Source organism: Heteronotia binoei, chromosome 4 (assembly GCF_032191835.1).
Source record: "Heteronotia binoei isolate CCM8104 ecotype False Entrance Well chromosome 4, APGP_CSIRO_Hbin_v1, whole genome shotgun sequence".
NCBI classification, from domain to species: Eukaryota; Metazoa; Chordata; class Lepidosauria; order Squamata; family Gekkonidae; genus Heteronotia; species Heteronotia binoei.
In genome coordinates, this window is record NC_083226.1 from 154,807,589 (window position 1) to 154,824,593 (window position 17,005).

Consider the following 17,005-nt stretch of genomic DNA (forward strand, 5'->3'; position numbering starts at 1 on the left):
CCCAGAATGTGGAAAACTATATATATCATGTGGAAGGCCTCCCCTGTAAGTTGTAGTTTTGGGGAGAAATTTGAAGCAAGAGCTCCATGTGCAAACCACTTTCTCACCTCCTTTAGCACAACAACTTAGAATTGCCCAATGAAATTGATATGTGGTAGAGTCAGGGCAGATGAAAACCTCTCTCTCTCTCTCTGGTGGCTTTGGAAAAAGGACAAAACAAATTTATAGTGAGTAGATCAACAGCTAAGAAAAAACCCTGTGACCTAATGAGGCATGTGCACCAATGTTCCCTCTAAGCTGTGGAGCCTTGTGTGCAAAAATTCTCCTTTGTGAGCTAGTGGCATTAAAATTCTGAGCTACTGCATAAATTAGTCTGCTCTGAGGCCATCCTCCCTGAGCTAAGACAAAAATGTGTGAACTGGAGGCTAAAAACCTGTGAGCTAGTACACACTAACTCAACTTAGAGGGAACACTGGTGTGCATGCTGATTGTTCACCAGGAGGAACAGATTACTGAAGGCAGTTTGGTGTCAACAAAAGAGAAAACGACACCAGAAGAAAAGACACTGACCTGTTCAAGAGTTTATAGGATTCTAGACTGGAGAAAGGGGTTGGGGGGAGGGGTGATATTTCCAATAATTTACCTGCCCAGTACCATGATTCCTCATGGGTCCTCAACTTATAACAATTTAATTATAGGGAATCAGCCCTGTAATCAGACACACCCTTCTTTATTATAAATGAAACAAATACGAGCATGGAAGAGTGCTAATGGCTAGCCTGATATTTATCAGAACTGGGCTGCTAAGCAGAATCAGCTCTGGCTGACACTTGGATGGGAGACCACCAGGAAAGTCCCAGGGTTGCTAAGCAGAGGCAGGCAATGGCAAACCACCTCTGTTTGTCTCTTGCCCTGAAAACCCTGCAAGGTTCACCACAGGTCAGCTGCAAGTTTCCACCACCACCATTTCCTTTTTCTGTCATATAAGGAAAAAACAAAACAAAACAGAAGAGCCTTCAATAAGACCAAACGCCCATCTAGCTAAAGCTTGCTGTTTCCCACAGTGGCTAACTGGATGGCTCTGGAAGCTTACAAGCAGGTTATGAAGGTAGCAGCCCTGCCCTCAGCATCAAGTATTCATTCATCTGATGAAGGAGGTTCCATTTATTCATCGTGTTTAAGAACATAGGATTAGCCATGCTGGATCAAGGCAATGACCCTTTCAGTCTAAGACTCTTTCACACAGTGGTCAAAATCCAGTTGCCATCATGAGGTCCACCAGCAGGGCCAGAACTCCACATCCACAGCCCTCCCACTGTTGCCGCCAAGAATGCAGGGCATCACTGCCCCAGACACAGTGTTCCATCTGTCCCTTGTGGCTAATAGCCACTGATGGACCCTTGCTCCCTGTTTATCCTCTTGAACCTATCTATGCTTGCAGTCATCACCACTTCTGGCAGCAATAAATTCCACATTCTATAGGCCAATTCCTCCAACAATTTCTGTAATCCCCACTGAAGCCACCCTAGGTAGCAGTCAGCAGCAACACCGCATTTTGCAAGCTGTGAATTCTACACTGACAACATTATTTGTAAAGGAATTCCTACTTTTTGTTAATTTTATAGAATCCACTATCACTGACAAAAAAAAATCCCCTTGCATTTTTTTTTGTCCCACTGACCCATTACCACTGTTTACAGCCAGACTTACCTTCCAGAAGACAGTTACATTACAGGAGCCTGAATCTGGGCTAATGCTTCTCCAGACATCAAGATGCCCTGAGGGAGCTGCAAAACCAAACATGTAACTTTGTTGAATAACTGAAATAATGGTCTTTGAGAGGAGGACCAGAAGCGGCCCGAGTAGGGGACTTGATCCAACTCCCAACAGAGGACTCCGTGCCATCAGTTTCCAGCTATCATTGAAGAGTCATCAGAGAGGGCAGGAAGCAGGCAGAAATCCCTAACATGTTCCTTTTCACACATTGGGCTTTTCAGCATCCTCATTTATCATTTGTAAATTCATTGTCATGATAAGCTGCAGAAGAGCTAACATGCTTTGTGAAGATCTTTCTAGCTAGAGAGTGCTCCTCCCCACCCCTGTCTTCAGGGTATCTCTTTTCCTTCCCAAAGGGTCATGTGACTGAGCAAAGCAAGCACTCTCTCCTCAGTTCTTTCCTTGCCACCATGAGGAGAGGTCCAGGCAACAGAAATTTTCCCAACTCTTTCTGGTTTGAGAGATCATCAAAAGTTTCTGTAATAAATGTAACTGAATTAGAATTGACTAATTTTCTGATCCAGAGGATTTTGGCAATTATAAATGGTTGCCCTGGAGTGGATCCAGAAGGAGACTTTACCTCAATACCGATGGGGCAAATGTCATTATTTTATTGTTTCAATGAATTTTCTTCCATTGGTTAAGCATATAAGGGTGTTTTTTTTTGTTAAGGACCATTTCCCTAGTGCTCTCTATATGATATTACCAACTGTCCAGATCTCTGCTACGAAAAATAAGTTTTTAAGATTTATTCATTGTGCACTGGAACCCAAAGACAATAAGATCTATTTTGAATGAAATGAAGACTTCTGAGGTAACAGCTATGAGGAAATCACTCTTGTGTCCAACAAATATTAACTCTACTTTAACCACAATAAATGTTCTTATCTCTTAAACCACTGTATATGAAACCCTCCTATGAAAGATACCACAAATGTTGGAAGTGCCAAGAAGTCAAAGGCTCGCTGTTTCATATATGGTGGCAATGTAAACGTGCTAGAAAATATTGGGCACAAGTTAATACTTGGGCACAAAAAATCTTGAAAATACAAATTAACCATGTACCAGACTTATACCTTTTAAATATTTGCAGACAAAACCTTCCCATGACAAAGTTGAAACTTTTATTGTATATAGTTACTATCGCTAGAATACTTTACGCCAAGTATTGGAAGAATGACAGAACCCCCCATAGAGATGAATTTATCAACAAGCTGCTGGATGTTGCAGAATCTGACTTAATGTCCACAAGATTAAGAGACGGTAATGTGCAAAAATGTCAGGAGGAATGGGACCCTATTTATGAATGGGTTAAAAGTAAAGGTTTTGGTATGGAGTAATAATACTGTTTCCTTTCTTTCTAAACCCTCTTCATCTCCCTGTGTGTATGGTGGGTGGTGGTAGTATGTGTTACGGTATAGCCTGTTGTACCTCGTATAGATCTGTTTAGAATGTAATGTGATTTTGGAATGTATTATGTGCGAGGTGCTTGGGATTGTATTTGGTAAGTTTGTGGGTTTGATTGTGTTTGTTTTTGTTTGTGTTTGTTGGTAATTGTTTCTTAATAAAAACTTTTTTCTATTAAAAAAAAGAAAGAAAGATACCACTGGGAAAAACCTTATTCCACCAAGCATACTTCTTGGTTTGGCAAGGAATGCAGATTAGTTAAACAGGAATTACAATGGAAGCACATGGAATTTAATGTGTTTTTGATTTGAGTTTTTGCCTCTAAAGAAATACTAATAGCGGCTGTTAATTCTAATGACAGCTCAGCATTCTGATCCATTATAAACCAGGGCCTTACACCTGAGTTTTTCCTTTTTCTAATGTGCAGCCAGCCCATCCACTTACTCACACTTTCATTACACTTTCAAGTGTTGCAATCTTGGCTTCAGGAAAACACGTCTACCCACCCATTTCTACTATATTGGTAGACCTGGCCTCCAGAGAACAGGTCTACCTGCCCAAGACCACTAAAAAGTGGCAGCCACCGCTGCTGCTTCCTCCCCACTTCCTTCCCAGCGGCTTGCTGCTTTTTCCTGCCACCGCTACCCCAGCGCCGAAAGTCCCAGGAGTGCAGGAAGGCTGGCATAGGAGACACCAGCCTCCCCACGGCTTTTCCCACCGATCAGCTGATTGGACGGGGAGGGGGGCAACTTGAATGAGCCCTGAGAGCCGGTGCCTTGTCACCAGTTCCCTGGACATTAAAAATTGGGTGGGAGGGAGAAGCAGGCAAGCAACTAGGGATTTGCCTAGGGGGTGGGGTGGGGGCTGATTTTGGTGCCCCCGCCCTGCTGGCGCCCTAGGTAAATGCCTATTTGCCTAGTGGGTGAGCCGGCCCTGGATAGAGGCACCAAATTTGCAGCATAGGAAGTGTAAATGAAATTTTAGATTGTTACACTGCTCAAGGCCATAGAGCTTTTATTGGACAAAGGATAGAAAGGAGGATGCAGTCACCCCCTGACTCTGACCTGCAGGAGGTGGAGTGTGACATTAAGACCATCTAATTGAACTGAACCACATGCCTTGTCATCGCAAGACTGTCTTCCACAGTCTTCCTTACCGGATTCTTCTGTCCGTTCAGTTTTCAATTCACTCCATTTACTCCATTTCCAGAAGTGGAGGTTGGCCCCACAACGTACTTGAAACTTGTATTCAGTATAAGGTTGCAACCCATTCACAATATGATATGCCTTATTGCTATTGGATGTACTGTTGTGCTGCAAAACATATAAAGTTGTAACAGGTCAGGTACAGGGATTTTGTTGTTGCTTCTGTTCCATCTTTGTATTAAATGTGACATAGTACCTAAAACAAGAAAAATGCCCTGGAACTAATAAGATGCCCTTATAAAGTCTAATAAAAATGCCCTGGGTCATAAAGTCTGAACAAAGACATACTGATGAAACTATTCTGATACCTTGAAACCAAAAGGACTGAGGGTAGCCATTGCTAATTTGTTCTATTTGTTTCCATGCAATACGGTCAAGCCTAGCTTGGCTGGATAGGAAAGGAAAGGTCCTCTGTGCAAGCACCAGTCATTTCCAACTCTGGGGTGACATTGCTTTCACAATGTTTTCATGGCAGACTTTTTACAGGGTGGTTTGCCATTGCCTTCCCCAGTCATTTACACTTTCCCCCCAGCAAGCCGGGTACTCATTTTACCGACCTCGGAAGGATGGAAGGCTGAGTCAACCTGAGCCGGCTACCTGAAAGCAGCTTCCGCTGGGATCAAACTCAGGTCGTGAGCAGAGCTTAGGACTGCAGTACTGCAGCTTTAACACTCTGCACCACTGGGCTCCTCTTGGCTGGATAACCAAGCTCATCTGGAAAGCCAAGTTTCTGAGGGGCTCGAAGTATTGCTGACATCTCTGAGGGAGGAGGGCAATTTCATTCAGCCACTATCAAGACACTGAGGAAAACTGAGGTGGTGCCAGTGGGCATGGTGGATGGAGCACCAGAGAGTTCTGGCCCTCTGGGGTTGCCTTCCAATGCAGACATCAATCATAGTACAAGGAAGTCTGTTGGATTTATTCTAGGATGGACAAGTTAGATATGGAACTTTCCCACTGTTGGGATTGGAACTGCTTTGGTGAAACGTATTTGTAAGCTATGTAGAAGACATAAATTATGAGAAGGCTAGATGTAAACTTTCATCCTTTAAGTGAATACTTAAAGTATAAGAAACTTTATAAGATCATAAGAGAAGCCATGTTGGATCAGACCAATGGCCCATCCAGTCCAACTCTGTGTCACACAGTGGCCAAAAAAAACAGGTGCCATCAGGAGGTACACCAGTGGGGCCAGGACACTAGAAGCCCTCCCACATCCTGCTCAATAGGTATAGTGTTCCTACAACTGCCTGTATGCATGATTTCTCCCATGTAGAATGGCCTGCCTGAGAAGGTCAGGAGGCCTCCCATGCTCCTGTCTATCCACAAATTATGAAACATAGAACTGTTCGGGAGAGTTTTTTGACAAAAGTAATAGTGCTCATTAGATCTCGGAAGCGAAGCAGGGTCAGCCCTGATCAGTATTTTATATGTTGTAAGCCGCCCTGAGCCGCCTTGGTGGGAAGGGCGGGATATAAATTGAAATAAACTGAAACTGAAACTGGATGGGAGACCTCCAAGAAATACAAGGGTCATGACACAGAGGCAGGCAACGGCAAAGCACCTCTGAACATCTCTTGCCTTGAAAGCCCTGCAGGGTTACCATAAGTCAGCTGTGACTTGATGACAAAAATAAATAACAGAATTGTTCAGAAACTCACTTTATAAAGGGGAAAGGACTGTTGTATAGGACATATCATTTCACTGCATGTATGACCTAGTTGTCATTTCATTGCTTATTAGATGGACTGTTGTTGCCATGCACTCTTGACTTAATCTGTTTTGAGTTTCAATGAGAAAGGTGGACTATAAATACAGAAAATTAACAACAGCAGTAGCAACACAGCAGCACATTCTTATTAAGAGTTTTAGGGAGTGATCCTACAGAATTCTACTCAGAAAGAAGTCCCATGCTTTCAATAGGGCTTATTCCCAGGAAAGTTGCTGTTATGGTTGTATCCACAGTAATGCAAACTTTTCTACAGCAAGCTGTGCTGTCTGCTTTTGCTGAAAACACGGTCTTTTGTTTTAGGTACTTCACAAATTATATGGAAATAACCAATGCAGAGTCTTGTGCCACCTTATTGACTGACAGTTTGTTTCTGTGGTTACATTTGACAAAGTGGCTCTATCTTATACATCTCTTACGTTTTAAGGGCCTGTAGAACTCTGCCACAATGGATCAATGCCGGTACCCATAAAAAGGTAAAGGTAGTCCCCTGTGCAAGCACTAGTCGTTTCCGACTCTGGGGTGACGTCGCATCACAACGTTTTCACGGCAGACTTTTTACGGGGTGGTTTGCCATTGCCTTCCCCAATCATCTACACTTCCTCCCCCCAGCAAGCTGAGTACTCATTTTACCGACCTCGGAAGAATGAAAGGCTGAGTCAACCTTGAGCCGGCTACCTGAACCCAGCTTCCGCCGAGATTGAACTCAGGACGTGAGCAGAGAGCTTGGACTGCAGTACTGCAGCTTTACCACTCTGCGCCACGGGGCTTACGTGGGTACCCATACAAAGCATATTAAATAAAAGAGTTTTAAATGTGTATTTCTTACCAAGTCCACTTTTCCATTTGGATGACGATTTTCAACTTGGCAAAGCAGATTAAGCTTATGCTTCATTTTCCAACCTAGCTCAACAGCTGTAGCATTTTTAAAGGAAACTTCGAGGCCAAAAGGGGGTGCAGGATGAACTGGGTTGAAAGAAAGAATACTTTAAAAACTTCTGAAAAAAACTGTTAAAACTATTTTGAGCAGTGAAATCAGCACAAAGTACTCTGAATTGCTCTGTTATCCTTTTCATGCTACACCAGATCGAAACTGGGAAAGGGTGGCTCTTCAAGGAATGATTTCATTACAGGTAAAACTCTTAGGATGGTGCTAGATTGGTGGACAATCTATCAAATATTGCTCTGTTTAGCCCAATACCATCTTCTCTGACTCTCTGGAAGGTTCTGTAAGACAGGCACTACTGGACTCAAATCTTTTTCTATATCAGCATAGTCTTATCATGAAGCTATCTGGGATGATAGCCAGGAAGAATATGATGGGATAGGGCTTTAGGCTATGGCTGAGTGGTAGAGCACCTGCTCGGCATGCAGAAGGGCCTAAGTTCAATGTCCAGCAGCTCCAGATAAAAGGTTCAGGTAGGAGGTGATGTGAAAGACCTCAGCCTGAAACTCTGAAGAGTTGCTGCCAGCCTGAGTAGACAATACTGATCTTCATGGGCCCAAAGGTCTGATGTAGTATAAGGCAGCTTCATGTAAAAAATTAGCAGTTCAAATCCAAAGAATACTTTGGCCACCAAATGAGAAGGGAGCACTCCCTGGAGTAGATCCTGATGCTAGGAAAGACAGAAGGCAAAGGAAGAAGGACCGTTTTCGCACACAGCTTACCACGTGGTCACGTTCCTGTTCTCTATGGAGAGAACACAAACGTGACCCCGTGGTAAGCTGTGTGCAAAAACGGTCAAGGGGACGGTAAAATATGAGATGGCTGGACAGTGTTACTGATGTAACAAACACGAATTTGAGCAGACTTCGAAGCATGGTGGAAGACAGGAGGGCCTGGCATGACTTTGTCCATGGGGTTGCAAAGAGTCAGACTCGACTGTGCGACTGAACAACAACAACAAGGACAGGTTTCTTACCTGTAACTGGTGATCTTCGAGTGGTCATCTGTGCAATCACACATATGGGTAATCCGCAGGAACCGCCCTGACCTCGGAGAATTAAAAGCAATCTTGAGCGTTAGGTCTGGTGCTCCTCCCACTCGTCCTGGGGAGGAGGCATCGTCTGCGCATGCCTGGGCGAGGAGGAGGAGCTAGCCACTCAGTTTCTTCCTGCCGCTGAGAAGGTGGAAATTTAAGGATGAGTATCCAGCAGCGGGGAAGGCTGGGTGGGTTTGTGTGATTGCACAGATGACCACTCGAAGATCACCAGTTACAGGTAAGAAACCTGTCCATCTTCTTCGTGGTCTCTGTGCATTCACACATATGGGTGATTAGCGAGCTATTCCCTCAGGAGGAGGGGGCTGGATCTGCCAACATATTAGTACTGAGAAAGGAGAAAGAGGGTGGTACTCACGATCAGTCAGTCGAAGATGGAGCGGAGCACAGCTTGTCCGAAGGACGAGTCACGCCGTGCACGAACGTCAAGGGCGTAGTGCGAGGCGAATGTAGACGAGGAGGACCACACCGCAGCGGCGCAGATGTCCTCCAGTGGAATGCCTTTCAGGAAGGCTGATGAGGTAGCAACGGCTCTGGTAGAGTGAGCTCGTATGTGCTCTGGGATAGGCTGTTTTGCTAGTTGATAACACAACTCAATGGCGGCGACAAGCCATTTTGAGAGTCTTTGGGTCGATATTTTATTGCCCATATTATGAGTTGCGTATGTGACAAAGAGTCTGAAGTCCTTACGGAATGGTCGCGTTCTGTCTATGTAGAATGCAAGGGCTCTACAGGCATCTAAGTTGTGTAGAGCCCGTTGCCCTGCGTCCGCAGGGTGCTGGGAAAAGGCCGGTATAGTTGAAGGTTTTCCTAAGTGGAATGGTGAAACGACTTTCGGTAGAAAGGCAGGGTCGGGGCGGAGAACCACTCTGTCGCTATGAAAGATAGTGTACGGTGGGTCTACCCTGAATGCACAGATATCACTGGCCCTTTTGCCTGTGGTGAATGCTGTGAGCAGTGCCGTCTTCCAGGATAGAAGCTGGAGGGGAATGGAGGCCATAGGTTCAAAGGGTGGCTTCATGAGTTGACTTAGGACGAGAGAGAGGCTCCAAGTCGGCAACAGTTGTCGGACTGGGGGGTGTAGGCGGATGAAACCCTTGAGGAAGGCCTTGGTGGCATGGTGAGAGAAAACCGTCGTTCCATCCAAGCGAGGGTGGAAGGCGGAGATGGCTGCCAGATGGACCTTCAGGGATGAGTAGGATAGTCCGGACTTGGAGAGTTCCAGTGTGTAGGACAAGATTTGGGAGATGGTAGCTTGATTAGGATCAAAGTTTTGTCGTGAGGCGTAGTGGGAGAAGCGCTACCACTTAAGTGAGTAGGATTTTCTGGTGGAGGGCTTCCTGGAGTTCACTAGGACCTGGCGGACTTCGGGAGGGAAATCTAGAAACTGATTTTCCAGGCCGTCAGTTTGAGTGACGCTGGGTTGTGATGTAGGACCCTGCCCTGTTGTTGGGACAGGAGATCCTGCACCTGTGGGAGTTGAATGAATGTGTTGTCGGATAGCAGCAGGAGGGTGGTGAACCAGGGTTGACGTGGCCACCATGGAATTATTAGGATGCAATTGGTGCGGTCTGCTTGTATTTTCTGCAGGACTCTGGTGATGAGCGGAATTGGAGGGAAGAGATACTGGAGGGGTCCCCTCCAGGACTGTAGGAAGGCATCTCCCCGGGAGAGTTGAAACGGGGGTCCTCTCATGTAGAAGTGGGTGCATTGGGCATTCGATGGGGATGCAAACACATCTATTTTCGGGGTACCGAAGACCTTGAAAACTTGTCGTATGTATTGTCTGTTGATGGTCCACTCGTGATCGTTGGTAGAGTGGCGGCTTAGGGCATCTGCCTGGACATTCTCGCTTCCTGGTAGGTGGACAGCAGTGAGAAAGATGCCCTGGCTGATGTTCCAGTGCCAGAGTGCTAGGGCTCTTTTGCAGAGTCTGGTGGAAGCAGTGCCCCCTTGCCTGTTGATATAAAAGACCGTGGCGATGTTGTCTGAGGTGACCTGGACATGGTGGTTTTGCAGGGATGGTAGGAAGGATCTTAGAGCCTTGTGGACTGCAAGAAGTTCCAGGCAGTTGATGTGGAGGGAGCTTTCGTAGTCCGACCATTGTCCCTGAACTGTGAGGGTCCCCAAGTGGGCTCCCCATCCCCACTTGGAGGCGTCTGTGGTGACGATCATAGAGGGAGGTGTCTGTTTGAACGGCATTCCCGTGCGGAGGTGGCGCTCTTTGCTCTCTTCCTGCTGTCGTCTACAGATTTAAGGATGTCGTCCGTGGTAGCGTTGAAAAGGCCTAGACCATCGAAAGGTAGGTCCTCAATTTTGTATTTAATGTCTGGCTGGAGAGACGAGGATCTGAGCCATGCGTGTCTGCGTAGGGCGATGGCTGAGGCGAGGGTCCTGGAAGAGCACTGAGCAGCGTGACGTGCGGTGTTGATCTGTTGCTTGCTGACTCTAGCCAGTTCTTGTAGGGCATTAGCAGCTGATTTCTGTGTCGACTCCGGTAGGGAAGGAAGCAGTGAGTTGACGTAGTTCGTTAGGTTGTATGCATAGGCCGAGAAGTAAGCCATATAATTGTGTATTTTGGTCGTTGCCGTGGTGAGGGAGTAAATCTTCCTGCTGATGGTGTCGAGTTTCTTGCCTTCCCTCTCCGGGGGCACTGGGTATCTGGTCTGCTTTGACTTCGAGGAAGAATGCACAATCATCGAGTTCGGCGCCGGGTGGCTGAACAGGAACTTCGAATCGGGTGCATGGATCTTGTAGAGGGCTTCGACCCTCTTGGATGTTGGGGGTACCGAGGCCGGTTTATCCCATGCTTCCTTGAGGGTTTCGAGGTGAACAGGAAGCATGGGGAAAGACGAGCTTGAGGGGAGGTCCGCGTTCACTAAATCGTAGACCACATCGGAGACTCTGGGGGCGTCGGTATTTAGCTTGATGTTCAGGGAGTTTGCCATATTCGCAAGGAGGTCGAGATAAGATTTAGGACCTTCTGAGGGTGATAACTCGGCAGGTTTAGCTATATCAGAGGCCGGAGAGTGTAAGCCCGATGCAGAGGATTGTGCGGAGTCGGAGTGTTCCGCGTCGGAGTCGGTTTCTAGAGAGGGTTCAGCCAGTTCTATAGGCTGTGGTTGTTTGGTGGCAGGTGTAGACTTGGCCGGTGAGGTTGGTTTTGGTTCGGGCCCGTGCCGGGCAGGCTCTTCGCGGTACCGAGCAGGCTCTTCACGGTACCGAGCCGGCTCTTCACGGTACCGAGCAGGCTCTTCACGGTACCGATGGTCTTCATAGGTGGAATGGCGTCTGTGTGGAGACGGATCATGGTATCGAGTCCGATCGGTTTTGTAGCTGCGGTCCCTATAGTAGGGGGACTCGTGGTGGCTGTGGTAGGAGCGATTCCTAGGGTCCGAATGTCAGTAGTTGTCGAAGGAGGGAGATCTCCGGCGTCTCCGTCGGTCCCGCGGGGATGGTGATCTGGACCTCGAGGGGGAGTAGTATTGGTATCTCTCTCTGCGATAGCTACGGGATCGTTGTCGACTGTGAGATCTAGGCGTACGTGGGTGCGGTAGTATGTCCCTCGGGGTCGAGGGTTCTCTGATTAGAGACTGAGCTGCCAGTGGTTCAAGGGGGACTTCTCGGAAGGCACGAGCGTCCAGAGTCTTGGAGTGTTGGCTTCTGATGAATACAGGTGAGTCCGCCTCGAGTATTTGTTCGGGTGGAGAGTTGGGTACCGAGGGGGACCTGGAGGAGATACGCACTATCTCTAGTGGTGTGATGGCTGGCGTCGACATCGACTTCGAAGCTGGCGTCCTCGGGATCATGGAATCCGTGGTCGGGTTCGAAGCCGCAAGATTTGTTGTCGGGTCCGACGACTTATGTCCGGTTTTGGCCTTTTTCGGGGTCTTGGCGCTGGTGGAGTCGGATCGGCGGCGCTTTTTGGGATCTTCGGGATTCTTGGTGTGCTTGCCGGGCTTAGGCTTGCCAGGAATCTGAGCCACCGAAGCTGCCGGCTGCGCCACTCCCACGAAAGATGGGGAAGATGGCGGAGGTTGTTGTGCCGCGTGGAGCATTGGTCGAAGGGAAGACTCCATAAGATGGCTCCTGAGCCTCGCGGCGCGGTTTTTGCGAGCTTGTTTGCCAAATTGGCTGCAATGCACGCAGGTATCTGTGCGATGTGCCTCTCCTGTGCGATGTGCCTGTGCGATGTGCCTCCGACGAAGGGATTTTTGCGGAGCAGCGAGTGCAACGTTTGAAAGTTACTTTGTCTCTTCCTTCCATCCGCCCGGGGGGGGGGGGAACTCGAAAAAATAGTAAGAAAGTCTCTTTTTTATATATATATACGATACCAGAAGACGTAGGAGAAGGGGTGAAGGTGAAGGTGAAGAAGAAGAACACTGGAGATAGATTGCAGTTGAAGAAAATCGGGAGACTCAGCGAGGTAGGTATGATCCGGTCGGCGGTAAAGAAGAAACTGAGTGGCTAGCTCCTCCCCCTCGCCCAGGCATGCGCAGACGATGCCTCCTCCCCAGGACGAGTGGGAGGAGCACCAGACCTAACGCATTCTCCGAGGTCAGGGCCGATCCTGCGGATTACCCATATGTGTGAATGCACAGAGACCACGAAGAAGATCAAATTCTCCAGAAAACCTATCCATAACCAGCACTAGCCAGGAAAGCAGTTTGATTCTGGGAAACTATCCACTGATGCAGCAGAATGATAGAGAGGGAAGGGACTCAAATCTTTTTGACCACTGAGTAACCACTGAGAAGCAGTAGTGAAGGCAGGAGTGTCTCACTCAGCACCATGGAAGCTCATAGCTGCTGAAACCCCCATCAGTTTCAGCAGTGATGTGGTCTAGCCAGTCTTTAACAAGCTCTTTTTCCACTACAGCTGCCTGACAGTAGTCACTGGTAGGGACTATCCTTTCTCTGTCTTAGCAGCCCTGAAATAATAGTTTTCCCCGATGAACTAGATCATTGGCCACTAACCACAACTCCTTTCTTCTGCACCACTGCAAGTGACCCTTTTCGCTGCCCTCCTTTTCCTGTACAAGGCACCTGCACACTTTCTGATCCAATCCTCTACTCAACACTTAAACACTTTTATCCTAACATCCCATCATCAGCTTACTTCTACCAGAAAGAGGCCGAGGGATCCAAGAGATCCTAAGCAGCACAGGCTCCTTTTCCAATTTCAGGAACACCAGGATTTGGGTCAGCCATAGCTCTCGCAGAGTTGTCCTTGAAAGAGCAGCTTTTGTGAGAACTCTCCCAGCCCCACCTATCTCAGAGGGTGCCTGTTGTGGGGGAGGAGGGTAAAGGAGATTGTGAGCCACTCTGAGATTCAGAGTGATGGGCAGGATACAAATCCAATGTCTTCTTCGGAAGTCAAATGCACCAAGTAACTAAAACTAGCCTTACCATCTCAGCAAGCCAGTGTCAAAGATATAACATTGGCTGGAATGGTTCTGCCAACATACAGCAAAATGTCAACCTATTATTTCACTGTTTACCTATTTCTCAAATTTATATCCCACTCCCTCTCCCCTGAGCAGGACTCAAGTTGGCTAACAATGTATAAAGTACACCAGATAAAAACAATACAAAAATACAATTAAATCACATGAGCAATGTTTCATGGCCAACATTTTATTTCCCAGCATTGATCATGGGCCTTGAATCCAGTCTTATGAATGCCAAGCTGAAGTTATTTGTTAAATGTCTGTTCAGTGTTTTAACACAGATGCAATATGTAGGGACTTTGGATATTTCTTATTGAGATGTTAAGAGTAAGCCTGAATATCTATTTAAACGCTAAAAGCAAAAAGAATCTCTCACCTCTATGGGCTACATCAAAATTAAGGCGAGCACGGTTTTTCCCAAGTGCATTTTTGGCCTCCAGTGTTAAGTTATATGTGGTCTGAGTGCCAATTTTGAATGTGCAGCTGTTCTTTGAGGACAGTGGAAGGCAATCAATTTTTCCCTTAGACCTTGAAAAAATGGTAGTGGGAGTTGGAGGAGACAGAAAAGGTACACTGTTTATTTGTCTTCCTTTGAGTTATCAAATACTGCAAATAAACAAATGCTGATCCTGAACAGTGATTCAAGCATACAAAAGAGATTGGAAACTGAATTTGAAAAAGAAGAAGCCCAGCGGTCTATGGCTTTTTAAAAAGTCTGTAAGGCAAACAGAGCATGTGCATAATGTTGCAGAGTGTTTAATGTACTTCATTGCGCACAATTTCAGTAATTATTACCACCAGTGAATGGCTGTTAGCACTATTATTTTGCAGCCTGGGGTTGTGGATGTGACTTCCCAAAGCCAGCAGCATCAAAGCAAACTTTGCCAAAAAATGCCAGGTGTGGGGTGCGGCAGGTTAAGGCAGAAAGAGGAGGTTGGCTTCCCAGTTCAAAGTTCATCCCCTTCACTACTAAACTGCACTAAATCTCAAGGGTCCCCGCAAGCCATTGCCTGTGTCTGAAGTAGATCTTTGGATTCATGCCTTTCTTTTCAGTGCAGACTACATTTGGGGCCAATGGTTGCAGTCAGATTAAGATCAGGAAAATGAAATCACTGCACGGCAATTTTTCTACAACCAACATTTAGTTTGTTACAGGGCTTTTTTTGAGCAGGAATGCACAGGAACGCAGTTCCGGCTGGCTTGGTACCAGGGGGTGTGGCCTAATATGCAAATTAGTCCCTTCTAGGCTTTTCCCTCAAAAAAGCCCAGTGCGAAACAATGGTGACATCAGAGGTGTGGCCTAATATGCAAATGAGTTCCTGCTGGGCTTTTTCTACCAAAAAAGATCTTGGTTAGAAACTGGCAACATTCTGGAAGCAAATCAGGCCACAGGAGAGCAGTGAGGTGGGCTTTCATGAGATGTACCTGGATGAGATGAGACCTGAGAATGATCCTGAGAGCAAACAAACAAAACAAAAAAAGCCTTGATATTTCCTATACAGAAGGATGCTCTGACCAAGATAACCCAGTCTAGCCCCATCTTGTCAGATCTCGGAAGCTGTGAGGTCGGCCCTAGTTAGTGTTTGGGTAGGAGACCGCCAAGGAAGTCCAGGGTCACTGCATGGAGGCAGGCGATGGCAAACCACTTCTGAACATCTCTCACCTTGAACACCCTGTGGTGTTGCTAAAAGACAGCTGTGACTTGATGGCAAAAAAACAAACAGATAGAAATATAGATAGAATAGAAAAAGGCAAATCAGTTCAGCTAATGGAATTAGACAGCCAAAGCAACAAACTCCAATGTGGGAAAGTTGCCTTTTTCCCTCCCTAACGCAGCCTTGTGCAGAAGGACCTGAATTTGGTCAGGTGTAATGCTGGCAAAGCAGGAGCCGACTCGGAAACACATCCTCCCTTCCCCTTCTCTTTTATCCAGTGAAAATTCCCCTCCCTTCCTTTGTCAGCCTTAATAATTACATCTGCACACACTGCTAACCATTAATAGATTTCCCTCCAAACAGGATTTGCAAACCCACTTCAAAGTGTGGTTTCTAATCATAGATAAGATGGGAGCTGTGGTTAGCATTAACTTTTGTTAGCCTTGGTCCGGATATAACACAAAACCACATGTAAAACAAGCAAAGAAAAGGGCAGAGGCTGGAAGCAATTCTATATTTGCCCATTATGGTTTGCAGGAAACCACTCTTAAATATGCTATGGGTCACTGTGATCTTCAACATAGAATATATACAACATAATCAACTTTTCTATGATCTATCAATCTAAAGAGCTTAGTGTTTAAAACTCACAACTTTTTTGTGTAGATCTTGTGTATAACTAACCCAATAATAATTCATAGTTTTGTCTTCCACAATCAGTTTCTTCAGCACCTCTGAATACCTCCTGTGAAGCCATCCCTTCACTTCAGTTCCAAAGTCTGACACAATGGTTAACCACAACAGCAATAGTTATGCAAAACCTCGCAGAGCATGCAGAGTATAATACCATGGAGTCCACTCTCCGAAGCAACCATTTTTTCCCCAGGGAAACTGATCTCTGTATTTTGGATATCAGTTGTATTTCCAGAAGATCTCCAGGCCCCACCTGGAAGCTGGGAACCCTACAGGGGGGCAAAGCCCAAACTCTGCATTTGTAGCCTTAAAAGGAAAGAAGGAGGATGCTGTGGACTGAAATGAACTTGATGGTGCAAAATAAGTGCACAGGTTGTGCCCATGATGACTGGGGCAACATATGAGAAAGAAAATGGCCTTCTGCCTTTGTGAATACAAAAGGCAACAGTTAATCAAATGTCTTTCCAACGCTGCATGAAACACACAAGTCCCTTGTACAGAAGGAAATCAATAGGGGCAGTGGCGGGGGGCAGGGATGTTGGGTTTTATAGCAACAAATGTGAAATTAATTTAGGGTATTGCACTAGGCAAAGTCAACAGAAGCCAATTCTTTTAGTGATTAGGGAGCAAGCATTTCACTATCGTTATACTTTTAAATATAAGAATCTTGTGTCATTTTGTGACTTGGGACACCCAAAAATGTACATAGAATACCTACGCATCTGACAGGTTAAATTTTATTGAACGCTTCCCTGCAAGATTATGGTCTGATGAAGGCTGCCAAGTACAGTTTAATGTTACCATGTCTTCTGTTTCACAAGACAGATATTTGGGTTCACCAGGAGGTCCTGTTAAAACAAAAGTAGATTAAAATGTTTCCTTCTTGTGTTTACTCTTCCAACCTCATCCAAAGCAAATTAATTTCAGGTCAAGAGGCAGACAAATGTAGATTGTGGGATACTGGTGTGCTGTTGACTGATTTTTGAGAAGAAGAAGAGGAGTTGGTTTTTATTATCCCGCTTTTTCTCTACCCTAAGGAGTTTCAAAGTGGCTTACAATCACCTTCTCCATCCTCTCTCTCCCACAACAGG

General features: G+C 46.2%; 1 protein-coding gene across 1 annotated transcript in view; it reads right to left on the minus strand.

Annotated features, from left to right (window-relative positions):
• OSMR (oncostatin M receptor) overlaps positions 1 to 17,005 on the minus strand; it is a 70,887-nt gene that overhangs the window by 19,263 nt on the left and 34,619 nt on the right. Inside the window, 5 exon segments of the mRNA XM_060236592.1 lie at positions 1,711 to 1,787; positions 4,340 to 4,496; positions 6,947 to 7,083; positions 13,943 to 14,094; positions 16,633 to 16,762. Coding sequence (XP_060092575.1) covers positions 1,711 to 1,787; positions 4,340 to 4,496; positions 6,947 to 7,083; positions 13,943 to 14,094; positions 16,633 to 16,762 — 653 coding nt within the window.